Source organism: Didymella exigua (assembly GCF_010094145.1).
Source record: "Didymella exigua CBS 183.55 unplaced genomic scaffold M421scaffold_50, whole genome shotgun sequence".
NCBI classification, from domain to species: domain Eukaryota; kingdom Fungi; phylum Ascomycota; class Dothideomycetes; order Pleosporales; family Didymellaceae; genus Didymella; species Didymella exigua.
The window spans coordinates 227,410-246,714 of NW_022984824.1; the positions used below are offsets into that span (position 1 = coordinate 227,410).

A 19,305-nucleotide genomic window follows, 5' to 3' on the forward strand; every position below is an offset into this window, starting at 1 on the left:
AGCTAATTCTTTTTTTATTAGAAGGCGCAATACTAGGCGCTTCTATTGAATAATAGATTATGTAAGCGTATCTCTGCTAGTTAAGAAGCTATAAGCCAAAACGTAAAAAAGCATACCCTACCCATCCGCCAGCCTACTCACGCCTCTCTGCCTCTGCCTGCACCACCACCTCTTATGCAGCTATTATTTCCTCTGCCTCTTACTGTGATAGGGTTCCTCTATACTAGATCTACTTCCTTTTACATGCTTTACACTTAGAAGCAGCTTTATTTGCTGCTTAAAGCTTAACTATCTTAGCCGCTATAAGCACCTAGGAATGCACCATCATATCAGCTCCCTTTTTAAACTGCTACACTATCTTAATAATTAAAGCTAGAGATAAACTATAGTGCTGCCTAATCTAGTCAGATATCAGCGTTAATTAAGCCAATATTTCAGCAGCGTTGCTTAGTGTTCTAGGTTGCTAGGTAGTAGGCCCTAGTAAAGGTGGTGTTAGCGTACGAGGCTTCACTTCAAGCTTTAATAGCACTACCTCTAGGTTGTCTAGAACTAAGCCTGTTACTTAGAAGCTTAATTAGATATTATTAGATAAAAACGCCTTATTAAACACCTAATTAAAGGTAGCTAAGAATACTTTCTTATTAATATAAGTAATATAGCTATTTACTAAGACATTAATTTCTGTCTTATATGCTTATTTTAATAGGGCAAAACAGCCCACATTAATTAGCTGTAGGATATAGGAGGTGTAAGGAGGCATATAGAGAGTAATAATTTTATTCTCCTTACACAGATCCTAGAAGGCAAGCGACTTGTAGCTCTCATGGCCATCAATAATTAGCAGCTAGTGGCTACCCACTGTCTAGGCTGTTGTATGCTGGATGAAGTGCTTCAGCCACTCTAGGCCTAGTTTATTTATTGTCCAGCCATTCTTGCTAACACTAATACGCTAATCCTTTAGGTTGTGATACTAGGCTTAGTTATAGTTCTTTGCTTTGAAGATGATAAAGGGCAGGATAACCCACCCTATAGCATTAATTGCAGCAATCAACGTTGCCTATTTACAGTTGCTAGGCTAGACTCTAAGTGGCTTAAGATGCCTCTTAGACGCTGTCACCACCTTGACAGACCCTCTAACACCTATCTAGAAGCTAGTCTTGTTAAAGTTGTAGGTATCTTAGTCCTAGATGCTATATTTAGCTTTGACGTTGCGCACAAGGTTGAACTAGGGGCTGATGATAGCTAGATCACTGCACAAGACTCTCTACATTGGGAAAAGTTTTTCCGTTGTCGAAATCAGGAAATCGTGGCAGTGTACTGTGGGCAACAGTAGGACTTGTAGGCCTACAACAGTTATTTAATGTGCATTCAATGTTTAGCCAATTTTAAGCTAATAGCTCTAACAGTCCTAACAGCTGCAATAGCCACAACAACTCCTAATCCTGCTACAATAGTAGCTCTGCTTAATAAACTATACTTTTATTATATTAATATACTATAAAGTCTCCTCTTTAAAATAAGCTATTAAATAACATTATAGGCCTATTAATAGAATAGTTATTAAGCGTAGAAGGTTTTAAGCTTAATGTTCCTTGCTAAGACACTAAGTTAAGATTCTTTGCTAGGGCTCTAGCAGCCTAAATGTTAGAAAATACAAGAATATTATTCAAGAATAGTAGGTAAACTAAGAATTCTACGCCTAGGCCTGCCTGTTCTGCAGTGTACTTGTCAGCAGGTGCTTTGTTGTGTGCTGTTGCAGCTGCTACGTCGTGTGCTGTTGCAGCTGCAGCTGATGTGTTGTGTGCTGGCGCAGCTGCAGCTGCCATGGTGTGCTGTCGCAACTTCAAAACACAAACCTTCAACAAACAAACCTTCAACGCTCTATAACTTACGTTGTAGTAGGCCTACAATAATAATTTTTTACTTATTTTAAAGCTACAATTTCGCTCTATCTGTGCATAAAATTTCGCAATTTTTAAATATTTAATACTAGTACTAGCAGAACTAAGGGTAGCTATACAACAACATTGCAACATTATTTTAAGTTTATTAAATATAGGCACTTAGTATTTTAGCTGTTAGCAACATTAGCGCGAAATTAGGGCTGTTAGGCGCAAATTAGGGCTGTTGGGGCTGTTAAACAGCTGTTGCATGACTATGCCACAACTGTTAGCAACAGCCAGTCTGGGCTGGATTTCGAAAAACTTTTCCCGATGTAGACATAACGCGCGAACGTGCAAGAATAATATAGAAGTAGTCTCTAAGTAATATTACAGCTTGTCTTGCCTTGTACAGCGCCTGTTTGTGGTGTTTTGGGCAATAATAGGGTGAGGTTTAGTGGGGGCTTGGCAAAAGTGGGCGACTCGCCTGTGTGGGCGACTCGCCCGTGGAGTACGTTACCGTATACGTTAGAGTATAACACTAAATTTCAACGTAAGGAGATATTACAGCTAATGATTACAGTTCCTCTTAGGTCTCTGTCTCTGTGTAAACTTATAAGACTTTGTTCTTATAATCTTTCTTTAGCGTATTTCCCTCTTAGGTATAGTGCTATGCTTACTAAGCATACATCTCCTCTCCTTCTTAAGATGTGTTGTTCTCTATTTTTAGTAACTAGAGAATGTTCTAGATACTCTGCTTACAGATAGAGTAGCCTACTTTGTAGATGCTGACGTGTACAATTACGCATGCACCTATGTAATCTTGCTTGCATATGCAGTAATGCTAAGCATAGATTACTAAGTAGACTTATCTAGCTGTGCAGCGCCAAAGTGTGGTGTTTTGGGCCATAACAGGGTGAAGTTTGGTGGGGGCTTGGCAAAAGTGACCAGCTCGCCCGTTGACCGGCTCGCCCGTGAGGTACGTTAATTGACTAGATCTGATTCCTGTTGGTTGCTGAGTTCCTGTTGGTTCTGGTTAGCGACGCGTTAGGGGACCTGACTGAGTCGATGCGCGCGCGACAACGTTTAGCAATCAACACCATATTAATCAGCTATCTCTTGATACACAAGTTTTTCTCCTGGTTTCAGCGCTCGAATTGCTGCAAGCGCATTATCAATAGGTGCAATGGTTGTTGAGTTGTTGCACGTTGAAAATGGAGTGTTAATCGCGATCCCCGTGCATTGGGTGACTCCGTGCCTTGGGTGCACGGACACGGTACCAAACTCCAGTAGGCGTCGCACCAAGTGTGTATTCGCCCGTAGCATCAGCCACCAAACTGCTGATCAGGGTGCTTGTGCACGGAGCCAGTAGTTGCTCATTCGGAGCTGCCGCCGACCAGCATGAGTGGCTCACTCCGTCGCTGGATCAAAAAATTGAAACTTTGGCCGAGTGGAAGAACTTCGACTAAACTCTAACATTTGCATTTGTTTACCGAGTTAATACGATGAACCATTGTCGGGCTGCATAAATAATGGGATATCTACTTCAACAACTTGTGAATTTCTAACATTTTGGTGGCCACGGTGGATAGGTGAAAATGGCCCAAAACACTGCGGTAAACGATTTTCTGCCCATCATCATTGAGATGATGCGGAATCCGCCAGATCCCAATGAACCACTCCCGCTGGCAAACCATCTCGAAGTTGCAGTCGGAGTGTCTGTCCCCTTCCTGGTACACTCGACAGATTCTCTTACGACGAGATAATATACTGACAAGACAGTTACTTAGCCTCGTTGCATTGTGCACTAGGCTCTATACCCGGGTGAAAGTTATCCGTCAGCCAGGCTGGGATGACGCCTTCGTCACTCTTGCAGCCGTGTTCAACGTGGTCGCGCAGTCTACTTTTCTCGGAAGTAAGGTCTCTGACTGGCTGCAACAATTACAGGACTTACAATATGTATTAGGCCTAAAGAATGGCATCGGCCAGCATCTGATCTGGATTCTCGACACACTACCCACGACAATGAAGTGGTTCTACGTGGCAAATGCCGCGTACACCACGACGACCGTTTGCATCAAGCTTTCACTGCTTGCCCAATATCTTCGGCTCTGGAGTCATGGGTATCGTCGTCACGTCACGATCATACTCACGGTGGTTGTCGCTTTTTGGGGCAGCGCTTTCCAGTTCCTGGCATGGTTTCCCTGCTTCCCCGTCAGAGGCTTTTGGGACAAACAAATGGATCCCCCGGCCAAATGCTACGCCTTTGGATACCGCACGAACACGGAAGCAAGATCGACAATGCTCGCTTTTGCCGGCTCCAACATGTCTCTCGACTTCATAATCTTCCTCGTGCCACTCACTGAGTACTTTCGACCGAATTTGATGAGGAAGCAGTTTCTGGCACTTACTGGGCTGTTTGCTGTGGGATTTCTGTGAGTCGCTTGAAGCACGTCGGGCTAAATTATGCAACTGACTCGCCCAAGCGTCGTATTGATGGCCATTCTACGTCTTTGGAGTGGTCTCAAATACAACAATCGTGACGTTTTGATGTACGACTACACATACTGGCTACCTGGGGTGAGTCATAAAATCCCCAACTACTTTCCCATAGCTTCTAAACAGTACTGAGTTTGTGCAGGTCCTTATCTTTTCATGTCTGGAAGTTGACTTCGCCATCATGTGTGCCTCGATACCAATCTTCTGGCCTGCAGTCAAGGCTGCCTGGAGCCAGATCACGGTCACGAAAGAAGTCATAGTGATTTCTGAGTCACGTTACGAAGATGCACACTCAGATGTCCTTGAGCTAGGCATGGAAAGAACTGTGTCTCTGAAGAGTAACAAGAGCACCGAGGGCCTGGTGGCTATTGGGAATATGGACAGAAAGTCTTCTTATATTGATACTCAACCGGCAGAGTCGAAGATGCTACAGATACCTCCACTTGCGCAAACAACACGCATGTCCTGGGGTGGCACTCCATTGAACGGTTAGCTGTTTCTGCAATACGATCTTCAGGCTGCCCAGGGATCCTCAGTTCGCAGTTTCCGTCGCCACTCAATGTCTGTGTGTGTCTTCCTTCGAGCTCTTTTCTTCCAAATCGTGTGATGTTCGTGCTTCAGCATAATCTGGGCCAGCTTCAAGGCTGTCCAGGCCTCCTGCCGTACACCAATGTTCTGGAATCCGAATTAGCATGCGAAAGTCGCAGCTAGAAAAGGATACCTACATTTCCTGGTACGCATGGATTTTTCGATCTTTCAAAGCCGTCCGCATTTTCGCAAGATAGATCTGCACCTCCTCCACGCTCCAATGCAGCACCGTTGTCAGCAGAAATATGCACCATCCCTCAATGCCCTGATCCCAGTGTATCCTGTTGTATTGCCCAATCTCTTTGAACCGTTTGTCAGCTGGCCAGCCGCCGATTGGCAACTTCCACCGATGTTCTACGACATCGACGAAGCCAGCGGCTTCCATGTTACCTTTTGATTCATCGAGAACGCGCAGAGTTTTTCCAAACTTGTCTCCTAGTAGAAGTGAGGTTTTGCCCCACTGGTCAAAGATTGACCCCGGCTCCACGGTGCCGTCATCAGATTTTGGTTCAACACTCATCTCGACTTGTTCAAAGTACGCTCCGGGTTGGAGATGGCTGAACTAGTCAGACTGGTTCGCGTACTCATTCCGTTTGTGAACGTACGTCAACACCTCTTTGTAAAAGGCTGGCCAGTCCGCCACGCAGCCGTACAGCGACCGCGCATGGATGAAATCAAAGCTATCTTTGCGGAACACCCATGGCTCAGTGAAATCATCGACCTCGAAGTGGAGGTTCGGAGGGATCAAAGAAGGTTGCGTGGGGCTGAGATCCGTTCCAAGAACCTGTTCTTGTTAGAGCGGGCGCTGTGACACTTCGTCGTATGTGGCACACACCTCGGCAGATGGATACTTATCCGCGAAGTCACTGCCTATTTGTTAGCACTACTGCGCCTCGAATGCAAGTGGAGAAGGACGCAGACATCGCCCAAATGCCAGTACCCGTGCCTAAATCCAGTACACGCTGCATATAAAACAATGATTAACCAAAGTTTAAACGCTGCGAATCGTACCACATACCATAGGATTGCTCGGTGTCGGTGCGAGGTTCAGCTCGCCATCCAGCACAAGTGAGCAGATGTGATGACTACACGATCAGCACACCAACGGCCCAACGGAAAAGGACGCATACAAGATATCCAGCTGATCAGCTTGCTCTTCATCGTTTGGACCCCCTTACATGTGTTAGCCGCGGCGCCTGTTGGTGAACAAGCGCAACGTACAATAAGAGCCTTCTTTGTATGCATGATACCTTCGACCATTGCGGTACTTGTAGCTAAGAATAGCGGACTTCAAAGAAGTAGTTTCGCTTCAAGCCTGGTCAGTCTACACCCGGCGAGTCAGCTTCCGTACAACTCACGACGCGTCGTCGTCATTGTATGCAGAATCAGTGTCTAAATCCTGCAGTTGCTTTTAGTGAATGAGTAGCCCACAACAATCAGACTCATGCTCACGATTGCAATCTGAACCTCAGGATCAGCCATTGTGAAAAGAAAGGGGATGATGTTGCGTTACAGGAAATCCGCGGAAGGCCGGCTGTCAATTATTGTATTAGCTATAGTGGGAGGAAACGGCACGGCTCGCAATTCCACAGGGGCCCCACCCTCGCCCTTTCCAACTTCTGCCGCCGTGTGCATGCGTCCCACAGTCAGCAAAGCCCACAATTGGCTGATCGCAGCAGGGAGCAAAATGAATATGCACCTGTCAACCAATCCTTCGTGCGCCCGCTGACGTAGCTGCGGCACGGGAGTGGCTTCCCGCCAATGCGAACGATGCCGTTGGACGAATTTTCCACGTTTACGAAAGCACAAAGATGTGAGCTTGGAGATACGAGTGATTGAACGTCTTGCGCACCTCATGTGACTGTGTGCGTTTGCAGCATGCGGGCGGGGCACGACAAATGTGTCAAGTACGGTACAGTATTAGCTAGGCATCATGTCGGCTGATTATTAGCTCATCACCATAGGATAATCTACTTGCTGCACGATCTTTCCACCTCTGCGGCGTCACAACTTGTCTTAGATACGATGCAGAGCCTTGAAACTGGAGCTTTAAGCCTCCTGCTGCCAGCAGTGCTCGCAACTGCTACCGCATACGCGGTGTACACGGTCATCTATAACATCTACTTCCACCCTCTAGCCAAATTCCCAGGACCACCGCTTGCAGCAACGAGCACGTACTGGAAGGCTTACGTGGAGTGTATAGCAAACCGGTCCTTCTGTCACGAGCTTGTCGATCTGCACGCACGATACGGCAAGATGGTCTGACGTCCGACATGAACATAACCACTGATTTTTGACAGGCGATGTCATCCGTGTTGGCCCAAATGAGGTGCGGCTGCTTTCGTGGCTGGCTTCTAGCATTTACGCTGACAGGATCTGTGTAGCTCCATTTTGCCAATCCCCATGCCTACAACGACATCTACAACAGCAAAAATCGCTGGGACAAGGAAGCACGATTATATAAAAGCTTCGGCGAAGATAGGTCGAGCTTCGGCTTCCTCACGTATGGCGAGTCAAAAGTGCGCAAGGATGTGCTCAACCGTTCTTTCTCGCAGACGGCAATCGCTAGCGCAGAGACCTTGGTGACCGAGCAGACAAAAGCATTGTGTGCAGCCTTTACGAGGCAAAGTCAGGCTTCGAAGAGCGCAGATTTATACTACGCCTATCGGTGCCTAAGCATGGATATCATTTGCACCTTCTGTTTTGGTAAGCCGATTCACGCAGTCGACGCGCCTGAATTCGCAGCGCCAATTGTGGTGGCCATGGATGCCTCATTGCCTGTCTTCATCCGCTTCAAGTACGCTGAATGGTACAAGAACATGATAATGTCTTGTCCTCCTAAGCTGTCCAGGATCATAAGTCCTGCCACCGCCGGTCTCGTTGATCTGCAGCAGGTATGTATATTGAACAATGCGATCGACGGCAGGGCTGATCAAACGTCTGCTAACACGCGCGAAGCTTCTAAAGCAGCAGATCAATGATCTGACAGACGACCCTGAGAAGCTGAACCAGCTCCCTCACAATTTAACTATCTATCACCGTCTCATGGATCCTACAGCATTTCGCGACAAGACCGTTCCTTCTTCAGGCAGTCTTTACGAGGAAGCTCAAGCACTTATGTTCGGTGGCGCAGATACCGTTGGAAACACACTTATGGTGGGAACCCATCACCTGTTGCAACGACCGGAGGTTCTACAGACTCTGAAGAAGGAGTTGTCGACCGCTTGGCCAACACTTTCCAAGGAGCCAAAGTTGCGCGATCTCGAAAGCTTGCCATATCTGAACGCCGTCATCAAAGAATCTCTGCGAATGTCATCGGGCGTAGTGTCTGGTCTGCTTCGCGTAGTGCCGCTGTCAGGCGCGACCATCAATGGCATTGCTATACCGGCAGAGGTATTCCAGTTCCTCGCTCATACAGATTGCGCAGGTCACTTATCATGTCAGACAATTGTTTCCTGCGGCAGTACGTTTGTTCACTACAACACGTTGATCTTCCCGAAACCGAATATCTTCGACCCTGAACGTTGGCTGGACTCCGCAGAGCTAGACAATTGGCTTGTGGCGTTCTCGCGCGGCCCGCGCATGTGCCTGGGTATCAAGTCAGTGACATTTGTTTGTCTTTATGTGAAGACCAAACACTAACAGAAGCGCGATATGTAGTCTTGCATGGGCTGAACTCCGTCTCGCATTCGCCCATACCATCCGCAAGTTTGACCTCTCGCTGCACCGTCCGATGTAAGTTTGCACTTTGCCTTTGAGATTCGAGCCTTAATAACCCAGATATTGAACAGGCCCGGCAACTTACCATTTCGCGATACGTTCTTGCCGTTCTTCTACGGAAAGCATTTGCAAGTCAATATGCAGCCAGTAGAGGCCTCAGCAGCGTTATAGCATCTTCGCGCTCGCCCTATCATTCTAAAGGGTGTAACGTGCAGGCGCGCGGAAGCTGGGTCAAACTATCCACCATCTCTCAACCTAGGTAGAGCTGCTCAACAACGAGCTGAATGGCATACTTAAGAAGCTATACCAGAAGAAGAAGCGTCAGAATCAGCCTGTAGGGCAAATGGATTTACAGCAGCACTAGGAGTATCATGGTGGAGCAATAATGTGGTCTCCTCAAGCCTTCCGGGAGGCGCGCGCTTGTATGGCTATTACAGAACAAGAGAAGCAAGCAGATGATTTAAAAAAAGCAGAGATGAAGGACATAGCTGCTGCCAACAAGCTCTAGACTAAGAAGATTGCAGAAGAAAAGCGTGTAGCGGCTGCAAAGGCAAAAGAGGTGCGTGATCATGAGCGTGCTGAGGAACGCGCAGGCATTGATGCGCGCAAAGAGCAAAGATGCAAGAATAAAGAGGCTTGCGACGCTGCGAAAGCTCTTAGATTATCCCAAAGAGGCAATTGTACAGCTTCAAAAGCTTTTACAGTCAAACAGAAGCCTGCGCGTCAAGGTGTGGGTGCCCGTAGTCATCCAAAGCCTGCAACGCCTCCTCCACCACGCCCAACTATCACCACACGCAGCAGCCGCACCGCCACCAAATATCAGTAGCTTTGTATAAGAAACTTTAACGTACCCCACGGGCGAAAGAATCAATGGGCAAGAGAATCACTTTTGCCAAGCCCCCACCAAACCACCCTTCCTACACTAATGTCTTTACAACAACACCATTTAGACGTGTTAAAGGAAGCTTAGACACAGCTTGCGCTCCAGGCTCTTAAACAAGACGCGACACTCTCTCAGCGACGCGCTGCAGCTAGGCTGGCGGAATGGGTATACTCCAACGTCCTTCGTGGGTACCCCCCAAAACCTTATCAATAATACATAGATTCTAGCAAACTAGGGCTGAAAAGAAAGAGAAAAACTACCTCTACATTTTTATAGTAGAAGGTTTTGTTATAACTATTAAACTGCACAAGCTAGAGGCTAGAAAATGTTAAAAAAGGGGGGGTACCTAGCAAGCATACCTATTAATAGGTATACTTTGCTAGGTAGTGTTAATAACTTAGCTAATACTAGGCAGAATTAGCTAATTCTTTTTTTATTAGAAGGCGCAATACTAGGCGCTTCTATTAAATAATAGATTATGTAAGCGTATCTCTGCTAGTTAAGAAGCTATAAGCCAAAACGTAAAAAAGCATACCCTACCCATCCGCCAGCCTAGCTGCAGCTATCTACAGGGTTCCTCAAGCTACACTAAGCAAGCGACGCGCAGGACAACCTTCACGCGCCAATTCTATGGCCAACTCGCAGAAGCTAGACAATAACAAGGAGAAGGTAATTGTTGAATATATTCTTAAGCTAGGAGCGTAAGGAATTTCCCCTCAGCTCTTAGATGTAGCTATTATAGCCAATTCTTTGCGCGCTGAGCGCAATCTAAGCTCTATTAGCGCAAACTAGCCTAGTACGTTTGTTAAGCAGCACCTAGAGTTTATAGTTAAATATAATCGCAAGTACAACTACAAGAGAGCCCTCTGTAAGGATCCTAAGGTTCTACAGGGCTAGTTTAGCCTAGTAGCCAACACTAAAGCCAAGTATGGCATCTAGGATAAAGACACGTACAACTTCAATAGGACAGGCTTCATGATAGGCTAGATCTCCTAAGGAGCAGTTGTTACAGCTTTAGAACAACAAGGTCAGCCAAAGGCTGTCCAGCTATATCGGGAAAAGTTTTTCCATAACGTGTTTTACAAGCGAGCGCCGCGTACAAGCGAGCGCCGCACCCTACCAAACTTGCGCACCTCAAAGCCCTGCAACTCAACAACGTGATAATATAATATATAGGTAATTATAGAGTAGACTAAGTAGTACTCTAGGTATCCTTTTTATACGTACGTGAGTTATGGCCAGTCTCTCTGCACCTCTTGCAGCGTGCCAGAGCCTGGCGGCTAAGGCCTAATTGCTCACCTCCTTAACGCTCTTCACGAGCAATCTGCTGATCAGCCTCACGTTAAGCGAGTAGATCCTCTCTAGCTCCCTTTGTTAAGACCCCACGCTGCTGTATATGCTTTTTCTTACGCTGTTTACGCGCTAACGCTGCCTCATTAGCCTTCTCAAGGCTGGTAATCCAATCGCGCATTAGCTCAGCTGAGAGCATCATTACCTCAGCGCCCTTCTTGAGTTGGTTAATCGCCTCAATAATTGAGGCAGGCGAGGAGCTCTTATGCCGCCGCACGCGATCACGTATTAACGTTGATTGAGCATCAAGCTCACGTATATTGCTCGGTATACGAGCCTCCCAGAGAGCCTCTGGCAGAGCAGCTGGAGTAGGTGTACGCAGCAGCTGCACGTCAAGTTTTGATAGCACGGCATCTGGCTGGAGAGGCACAAGGCCAGCGCCTCGAAAGGCTGAGCAGATATTGGCTGAGGTGAATGATTGATTGAACGCTGCCTTAAACGCTGCCTTAAACGCTGGCAGAAACTCAAGCTTAGTGATATGGTTAATATAGTGGCAGATCAGGCTCTCAACCTCATGGCTATACGCGCGCTTTAACGGCGAGAAGCAGCCAACGTTAAGAGGCTGTAGTAGGTAGGATAAGTAAGGCGGCATACAGAGTGTATAGATATTGTTCTCCTTGCAGAGCTCTTGGAAGTTAAGAGAGTGGTAGCTCTTATAGCTATTAAGAATAAGCAGGCGATGTGCTCCTACTACACAAGCCTTTGTGTAAGCGTTAAAGTGCTTTAGCTACTTAACTCCTAGCTTATTATTTGTCTAGCTGTTTTTACTAACTGTAATTACCTAGTTGCGTGGGATATCCTCCTTGTACTAGGCAGAGAGGTAGTACTTGCTAGCAAAGATAAGGAATGGTGGGACTAACTAGCTAGCTGCGTTAATTGCAGCAATCAACGTCACCTACTCACAATTGCCTGGCTGGATAGCCTTTGGCCTGCCTCTCCTCTCTAACCCTGTCACGACGAGCTAAGTCGTGATCTTGCCTATTATAAAGCTAGCCTTATTAAAGTTGTAGACGTTATTATCGCAGATACTGTACTTAGCCTTTGTCTCCTCTATAAGCTTAAACTAGCTTCTGATTAGAGCTGGATCCTCACACAGGGCTCTCTGTCTATCGTACGCTCGATTGAAACGCGTCGTGGGACTGTCTGTACGCTTGACAAAGTTGCGTGGCCAGTGGACGCCAACCTGACCTGCACCGCGCGCAGCCAGCAGCTTATCAGCCATATCACGTACAGCTGCGTACGTAGGCGCAAAACCACGTTAATCTAGATCGATTATATAGCTGATAATCACCTCCTCTTCACGCAGAGTAAGCTTCTTTGAGTTGGGCTGGCAATCACGTCAGGCAGGCTTGCCAGCGCGTCGGCGGCGGATTGTTTGTTCAGGTACGCTATAGATAATAGCAGCACTGCGATTGCTCTGTATCGAGTAAGAATTAATAGATAAGATAGCAAGCTGAACGTCTGCTTCATTTGAAGCTGATAGAGCAGCGCTGCGTTGGGCCATTGTACGTTGAGATGAGAGAGGTGCACAAGTTTGGTGGGGTGCGGCGCTCGCTTGTACGCGGCGCTCGCTTGTAAAACACGTTAGTCGAAATTGGCAAATTGTAGCATTGTACTATGGGCAACAGTAGGACTTGTAGGCCTACAACAATTAATTAATATGCATTCAATGTCTAGCTAATTTAAAGCTAACAGCTCTAACAGTCTTAACAGCTGCAATGGCCACAACAACTCCTAGTCCTGCTACAATAGTAGCTCTGCTTAATAAAATATACTTTTATTATATTAATATAACGTAGATTATTACCAAGCTAGATATATCACTAAACTAGCCATTTTCTCTTAGCACAACTAACACATATTATTGCAACTATAACTACTTACTATAAAATAGTAACCTAGCATACTATATACTTAAATTAGATTTAGAAGATATTTCTGCACCCTCCTAGCACGTTTGTGTGTTATGTCTAGTCTTGCTGCAGTTCCTACAGCGCTAAACATTTAACTAAGCTCCTAGTTAACTACCTCCACCCTAAGTCTTCTTAGATAGCTAAGCTGCTACACACGCCTCAGCAGCTACCTGCGATGCTGCTGGGCCATACTTAAGTGTGCCACCATGTTAAATCTGCTTTCTCTTACGCAATTTTTTCTTAGTTATTACTACTAATTGCTCTTTAAGCTCTTGCACATAGGCCTTAATAAGGATGTTTTTATGCAGCATCTCTTTAGCCCCTTTTACAAGCTTTAAGAACCCCTCTTATACTACACTTAGTAATTATTAGAAGGAGTTACTTATAAGCTTAGATTAAGACCTAAACTTGTGTGTATTACTTAGCATCTTAGATTGCCACAGTGTTTTAGGTAGAGGTACTGCTATTAGGGTATGCAGCTGCACTTTAAGGCAATCTAACACTACCTATATATTAGTAGGAATAAGCCCTAATACCTTAAAGGCCTTTTAGTAGTTAACCTTTATAAATATATTAAGGAACACATCCCTAAAGGCTAGTAGGAAGCCTACCTTATTAAAATAGAAGATATATTAGCATACTAAGTATTAAATATATTAGGAGTACTTACACTTTAATAGTAAGAAATAGACTATATTAAGTAGCTAGAGGATGTGCAATAAGTAAGGTAGTAGGTAGAGAGTAAGGATTTAGTTCTCTAGGTAATAGTCCTTACACTCCTACTTAAGATAGCTCTTATAGCTGTTAAAGATAAGCAACCTATATATATCTACCTAACACATCTTTATATATATGTTAGAGTGCTTTAACTACTTAAGGCTAAGTGTTTTATTTACCTAACTATTCTTAGAGACTAAGAGCTTCTAATTATAGGGTATATCTGTCTCCTTATACTAGGAAGAGATATAGACGCGTCCTTTGTAGATAATAAAAGGTAGGGTTATATACCTAGCAGCGCAGATGCTCTAGCTAACAATAGCCTACTCGCAATTACCTAGCTAAACAAGCTCTAGCTAAGCACGTCTCTCTAAGCCTGTTACAACCTTTAAAGACAAAGCAACACCTATCTAGAACCTAGTTTTATTTAAGTTATACATGTTATTATTACAAACACTATACTTAACTTAAGTATCCTCTACTAGCTTAAACTACGTGCTAATTATCTTAGGATCTTCCTGTAGTATCCTCTGTCTATTCTTAGCTTAATTAGAGGCTATTTTAGGCTTGTCTAAACGTATTATAAGCCTGCTAGCCTATAGTTTACTAACAGGCTCTTTACTACGCACACTAAGTATCTTATTAGCTATATCTACTACCTTACATAGCTAGGGCGCAAATCCTCACAAATTAAGCTTAAGTATATACTAGACAATTGTCTGCTCCTCTAGTATAGTACGTTTCTAGCAAGTAGTGTGTATGTCTAGTTAAAACATAATATTACAAAGGTAATTAGAGACGTACTAATAAGGTATATTTAACGCTCTAGCAGTGCTGTAGATACTGCGAAATTAGCTAGCATAGAAGGCCTAGATAGCAAGGATAACTCTGCCTTCTCTAGTAGTATTCTAAAGTTGTTATTATTAAGGCATGTTGTGTTAGGGTAAAAGGTGGTTGTGCTAAGAGAAAGTGGCTGGTTTGGTGATATGGCTGGCTCGGTGATAATCTACGTTAGGCCTAGTAATAGAATAGTTATTAAGCGTAGAAGGTTTTAAGCTTAATATTCCTTGCTAAGACATTAAGTTAAGATTCTTTGCTAGGGCTCTAGCAGCCTTAACATTAGAAAATACAAGAATATTATTCAAGAATAACGTACTCCACAAGCGAGTGACCGGCACAAGCGAGTGACCGGGTTTTGCCAAGACTACACCAACACTGTACCTACTTTGCAACATTACAGCACACAACAACAATATATTATACTATATAGTATATAGAACTAGTCTATAGTACTCTGCGCATCTTTACTACATGTTCGCGCGTTGTGCCCTGTCTTGCTACATGTGCCACAGCGCCTTAAAGACTAAGTGCTCCTATTAACACGCAACCTCTTCTTTGCCTTCTTCCTATAACTACAGGCCTTAAACTCCTTTAGAGTAGTTAGCTGCACTCCCTTAGCAAAGGTTAGAGTCCCCTCTTACTGTAATTGCTTCCTTTTGTGTAATTTACGACGTGTAGCAGCCTTATTGGCTGCCTGTAGGTCAGCGACCTAGTTGCGCACTAAAACTAGTAAATGCGCCATTAGCTCTGCGCCTTTAGTGAGCTAATTAAGAGCGTTAACTATAGACATTGGTAAGCTATTAGCGTGTCTCTAAATCCTCTCTTAAATTAGCTTTAATTAAGACCTAAATTCTAGCGTATTGCTTAGTGTTTTAGACTCCTACGTACTATTGTCTACAGTAGGTGGCGTTAGCGTGCGCAGTTGTACTTTAAGCTTTAATATTACAGCTTCTAGGTTAAATAGGACTAGGGCAGCACCTCTAAATCCTCCCTAGATATTACTCTCTGTAATTGAGGCGTCAAAAGCCGCTTTGAAGCATAGCAAGAACTCAAGTTTAGTAATACGCGTGATCTTGCTACGCATCAGCCGCTCAGCTTGGCGGCCATAGGCCTTCTTCAACAGAGAAAAACAGCCCACGTTAAGTGGCTGCAGTAGGTGCGACAAGTGTGGAGGCATACACAGGGTAATAATCTTGTGTTCCTCGCAGTACTAGTGGAATTCGACTGAGTTGTGGCTCTCGTGGCCGTCCAGAATGAGCAGCCAATAGCTGCCAACAGTGCGCGCCTTTATGTGCTTATTAAAGTGCTTTAACTACTTAACTCTAAGCTTGTTATTAGTCTAGCTATTGTTAGAGACATTAAGAACCTAGTTGTTAGGTATACTAGGCTCCTTATACCAGGCAGAGAGGTGGTGCTTGCTAGAGAAGATAATAAAGGGTGGGATAGACCAGCCCTTCGCGCAGATGCCTTAGATAATGCTACTTCACTCTTGGTCGCCCTGCTGCACTGCCTTTGGTCTCCCTCAACGCTCAGAGCCTGTGACAACAGCTCCTGTTAATATAACGCCTATTATAAAGCTAGACTTGTTAAAGTTGTAGGTGTCTTTATCTTATATACTATACTTAGCTTTAGTATTCTCTACTAGTTAGAACTAGTCCCTAATTACCTTAGGGTCCTTACATAGAGCTCTCTTATAGTTATACTTACAATTAAATTTAACTTTAAGCTCTAGCTAACGTTTAACAAAGTTAGCAGCCTAGTTCTTGCTAACGTGGGGCTGGTGGCGCTCAGCAAGCAGAGAATTGGCCATATCCTCCACATTAGCAAGCTGGGGCGAGTATCCTCGCTTGTCTAGCTTTAATATATGCTGGACAATTACCTCCTCTTTAGTACTAGTTATCCTTATCATGTTGGGCTTGCAATCGCGTCAAGAGAGCTTTCTGTTGCGTCGTTGTCGTAGGGTGCTTTCTAACACCTTATAGATAGCTGCAGCGCGTAGCACAGTAAGATTCGCGTCTTATTAGATAGCCTAGAGAGCAAGCTGTATGTCTGCTTTATTTAACAGACTCTTTATGTTATTTTGTTAAGGTATAATAGGCAGAGTGAAGTTTGGTGTGGTCTTGGCAAAACCCGGTCACTCGCTTGTGCCGGTCACTCGCTTGTGCAGTACGTTAGTAGGTAAACCAAGAATTTTATGCCCAGACCTGCCTGAACTGCCAGCTGCTGTTGCGCTGCTGCTGTGTGTGTGTGTGTGTGTGTGTGTGTACGTTAGCAGGTGCTGTGCTGTGTGCTGTTGCAGCTGCTACGTTGTGTGCTGTGGCCCTTGTCGCATGGCATAAGCTCACACCAAACTGCCACCAAACCCTTATATATAAGGAGCAAGGAACTGTAGCATTGTAGAGTAGTTTTTCTGTATCCTTTTGTACAAGACCTATAGGTGTAGAGAATATATCCTGGTGTTCTTATTATCCTAGCACTCCTATATGCCTCGTAGCAGATTCACACCTATTCTGGATATCTCTCTTCTTGCCTGCGTCGTTAAATTATACAGAAAAACTACTCTACAATGCTACATCGGGAAAAGTTTTTCCGTTGTCGAAATCAGGAAATCGTGGCATTGTACTGTGGGCAACAGTAGGACTTGTAGGCCTACAACAGTCATTCAATGTGCATTCAATGTTTAGCTAATTTTGAGCTAACAGCTCTAACAGTCCTAACAGCTGCAATGGCCACAACAACTACTAATCCTGCTATAATAGTAGCTCTGCTTAATAAACTATACTTTTATTATATTAATATACTACTAAATCTCCTCTTTAAAATAAGCTATTAAATAATATTATAGGCCTAACTATTAATAGAATAGTTATTAAGCGTAGAAGGTTTTAAGCTTAATATTCCTTACTAAGACACTAAGTTAAGATTCTTTACTAGGGCTCTAGCAGCCTAAATGTTAGAAAATACAAGAATATTATTCAAGAATAGTAGGTAAACTAAGAATTCTACGCCTAGGCCTGCCTGTTCCGCAGTGTGTGCTTGTTAGCAGGTGCTTTGTTGTGTGCTGTTGCAGCTGCTACGTCGTGTGCTGTTGCAGCTGCAGCTGATGTGTTGTGTGCTGGCGCAGCTGCAGCTGCCATGGTGTGCTGTCGCAACTTCAAAACACAAACCTTCAACAAACAAACCTTTAACGCTCTATAACTTGCGTTGTAGTAGGCCTACAATAATAATTTTTCGCTTATTTTAAAGCTACAGTTTCGCTCTATCTGTGCATGAAATTTTGCAATTTTTAAATATTTAATACTAGTACTAGCAGAACTAAGGGTAGCTATGTAATAACATTGTAACATTATTTTAAGTTTATTAAATATAGGCACTTAGTGTTTTAGCTGTTAGCAATGTTAGCGCGAAATTAGGGCTGTTAGGCGCAAATTGGGGCTGTTGGGGCCGTTGAACGGCCGTTGCACGACCATGCCACGACTGTCAACAACGGCCAGTCTGGGCTGGATTTCGAAAAACTTTTCCTGATGTACAGTTCCTTGCTCCTTATATATGAGGGTTTGGTGGCAGTTTGGTGTAAGCTTATGCCATGCAACAAGGGCCATGGTCATGAGTTGCTAGAACTGTATCCTAGTGGTATCAGGTCACTGTTTGTAGAGCGTTGTTACACAAGATATCTTTATAACTTGTTGTGACAGGCATAGAGAAACCTAGGAAAGCAAAGAAGCTTCAGCCTAGTAATTGCAAGTAGACTATGTTAATACAGGGCGTTAGCGCAACAGGGCGTGTTATCCTACCCTTCCTTATCTTTGCTAGTAAGGTTCTTATCTCTAACTAGTTTACTAAGGACCTCCTACGCAATTAGGTTATTTAAGTAAGCCTAACAGGCTAGACAAACAACAATCTAGCGCTTGCCTAGCTTAATCACTTTAATACGCATGCAAGGCCTGTAGGAGCGTATAGGCTGCTGATTATTGACAGCTACAAGAGCCATTGCTTGATAGATTTCCAGGATCACTGCAAGGAGAAGAAGATTATTGCCCTCTGTATACCTTTACACTCGTTGCACCTCCTGCAGCTTCTTAACGTTGCCTGTTTCTCGCCATTAAAGCGCGTGTATAGTAATTAGATCTTAGCCTTAGCACGTAATTGCATTAATTATAGTAGTAAATAGACCTTCTTACTAGCCTTTAAAGTAGCTTTTAAGAAGGTGTTTACAAGAGAGAATGCTTGCGCAGGGTATGAAGGCGCTAGAGTGTCTCTACATAATCTACAGGCTGTGTTATTAAAGCTGGATCAGCAGCTGCGTACGCAAACTCCACCACAGCAAGTCAACACCACTTAGGAGGCAAAAACACCACGCAGCGCTAAAGAAATAGAGGCGCAATTAACATTAGTTTAAAATAGGATAAAAATCTATTAAGGGTCTCTAGTAAGTTTACTTAATAAGCAGGTGTAGTAGCTAATAAAAGGCGCGTAGTAGATAGCTTATAAGATAGTATTAATGCGCGCAGAGATAGTGCGCCTTAATACTACTACTAAAGCAGTAATAAAGTGTAAAAGTTGTAAGAGATGTTACGTATAGGCAGAGAAGATATTAATAGTTAGTAAGGTATTAGACTTAATTACTAAAAGGGAGGGTGGCAGATGTGAGGAGGGTAAGGAGCTAGCAAAGAGGGTGCGCGCAGGGCAACGCTGCAGCTGTTATAGTAAGATTAGGCATAACTCTTGCACCTGCAAGGTAGAAATTAAGGATATAGATAATAGCAACGCTTCTAAATAATACTATACTGTTGCAAGAGTACAAAATTTGTGTTGTGGTGCTAAGCTACGTCGCTGCGCGTACGCCTCGCTGGTGTTCGTGGGGCGCTCACTGAGATGGGGCGCTCACTGATGAAACAGGTTACAATGTTAGTTG

At 44.3% G+C, this 19,305-nt stretch overlaps 5 protein-coding genes across 5 annotated transcripts in view; 3 read left to right on the forward strand and 2 right to left on the reverse strand.

The window, feature by feature from the left end:
- Window positions 1-518, forward strand: part of M421DRAFT_425844 (uncharacterized protein) — a 2,786-nt gene extending 2,268 nt beyond the window's left edge. Inside the window, exon 2 of the mRNA XM_033594210.1 lies at window positions 96-518. Coding sequence (XP_033443728.1) covers window positions 96-258 — 163 coding nt within the window. The 3' untranslated portion in view covers window positions 259-518. The remainder of the gene's footprint in view (window positions 1-95) is intronic.
- A 2,377-nt stretch (window positions 519-2,895) lies between these two features.
- M421DRAFT_406685 (uncharacterized protein) lies at window positions 2,896-3,206 on the reverse strand (the record flags this gene model as incomplete). Its single annotated transcript, XM_033590317.1, has 1 exon — window positions 2,896-3,206. One exon carries the CDS (start codon window positions 3,204-3,206, stop codon window positions 2,985-2,987), a length of 222 nt encoding a protein of 73 aa, XP_033443729.1. The 3' UTR covers window positions 2,896-2,984.
- A 152-nt stretch (window positions 3,207-3,358) lies between these two features.
- On the forward strand, window positions 3,359-4,986 carry M421DRAFT_326036 (uncharacterized protein). Its single transcript, XM_033589336.1, has 4 exons — window positions 3,359-3,613; window positions 3,663-4,315; window positions 4,367-4,460; window positions 4,522-4,986. The coding sequence occupies exons 1-4, from the start codon at window positions 3,479-3,481 to the stop codon at window positions 4,870-4,872; spliced, it is 1,233 nt and encodes a 410-aa protein (XP_033443730.1). The 5' UTR covers window positions 3,359-3,478; the 3' UTR covers window positions 4,873-4,986.
- Window positions 4,987-5,017: 31 nt separating this feature from the next.
- On the reverse strand, window positions 5,018-6,449 carry M421DRAFT_104453 (S-adenosyl-L-methionine-dependent methyltransferase; the record flags this gene model as incomplete). Its single annotated transcript, XM_033587024.1, has 10 exons — window positions 5,018-5,054; window positions 5,105-5,524; window positions 5,573-5,751; window positions 5,803-5,833; window positions 5,889-5,929; window positions 5,986-6,052; window positions 6,098-6,140; window positions 6,189-6,274; window positions 6,326-6,366; window positions 6,420-6,449. The coding sequence occupies 10 exons, from the start codon at window positions 6,447-6,449 to the stop codon at window positions 5,018-5,020; spliced, it is 975 nt and encodes a 324-aa protein (XP_033443731.1).
- Window positions 6,450-6,992: 543 nt separating this feature from the next.
- Window positions 6,993-9,995, forward strand: M421DRAFT_9706 (putative cytochrome P450; the record flags this gene model as incomplete). Its single annotated transcript, XM_033598458.1, has 7 exons — window positions 6,993-7,164; window positions 7,268-7,296; window positions 7,352-7,861; window positions 7,926-8,360; window positions 8,412-8,566; window positions 8,628-8,702; window positions 9,986-9,995. The coding sequence occupies 7 exons, from the start codon at window positions 6,993-6,995 to the stop codon at window positions 9,993-9,995; spliced, it is 1,386 nt and encodes a 461-aa protein (XP_033443732.1).
- Between the last annotated feature and the right edge of the window lie 9,310 nt (window positions 9,996-19,305).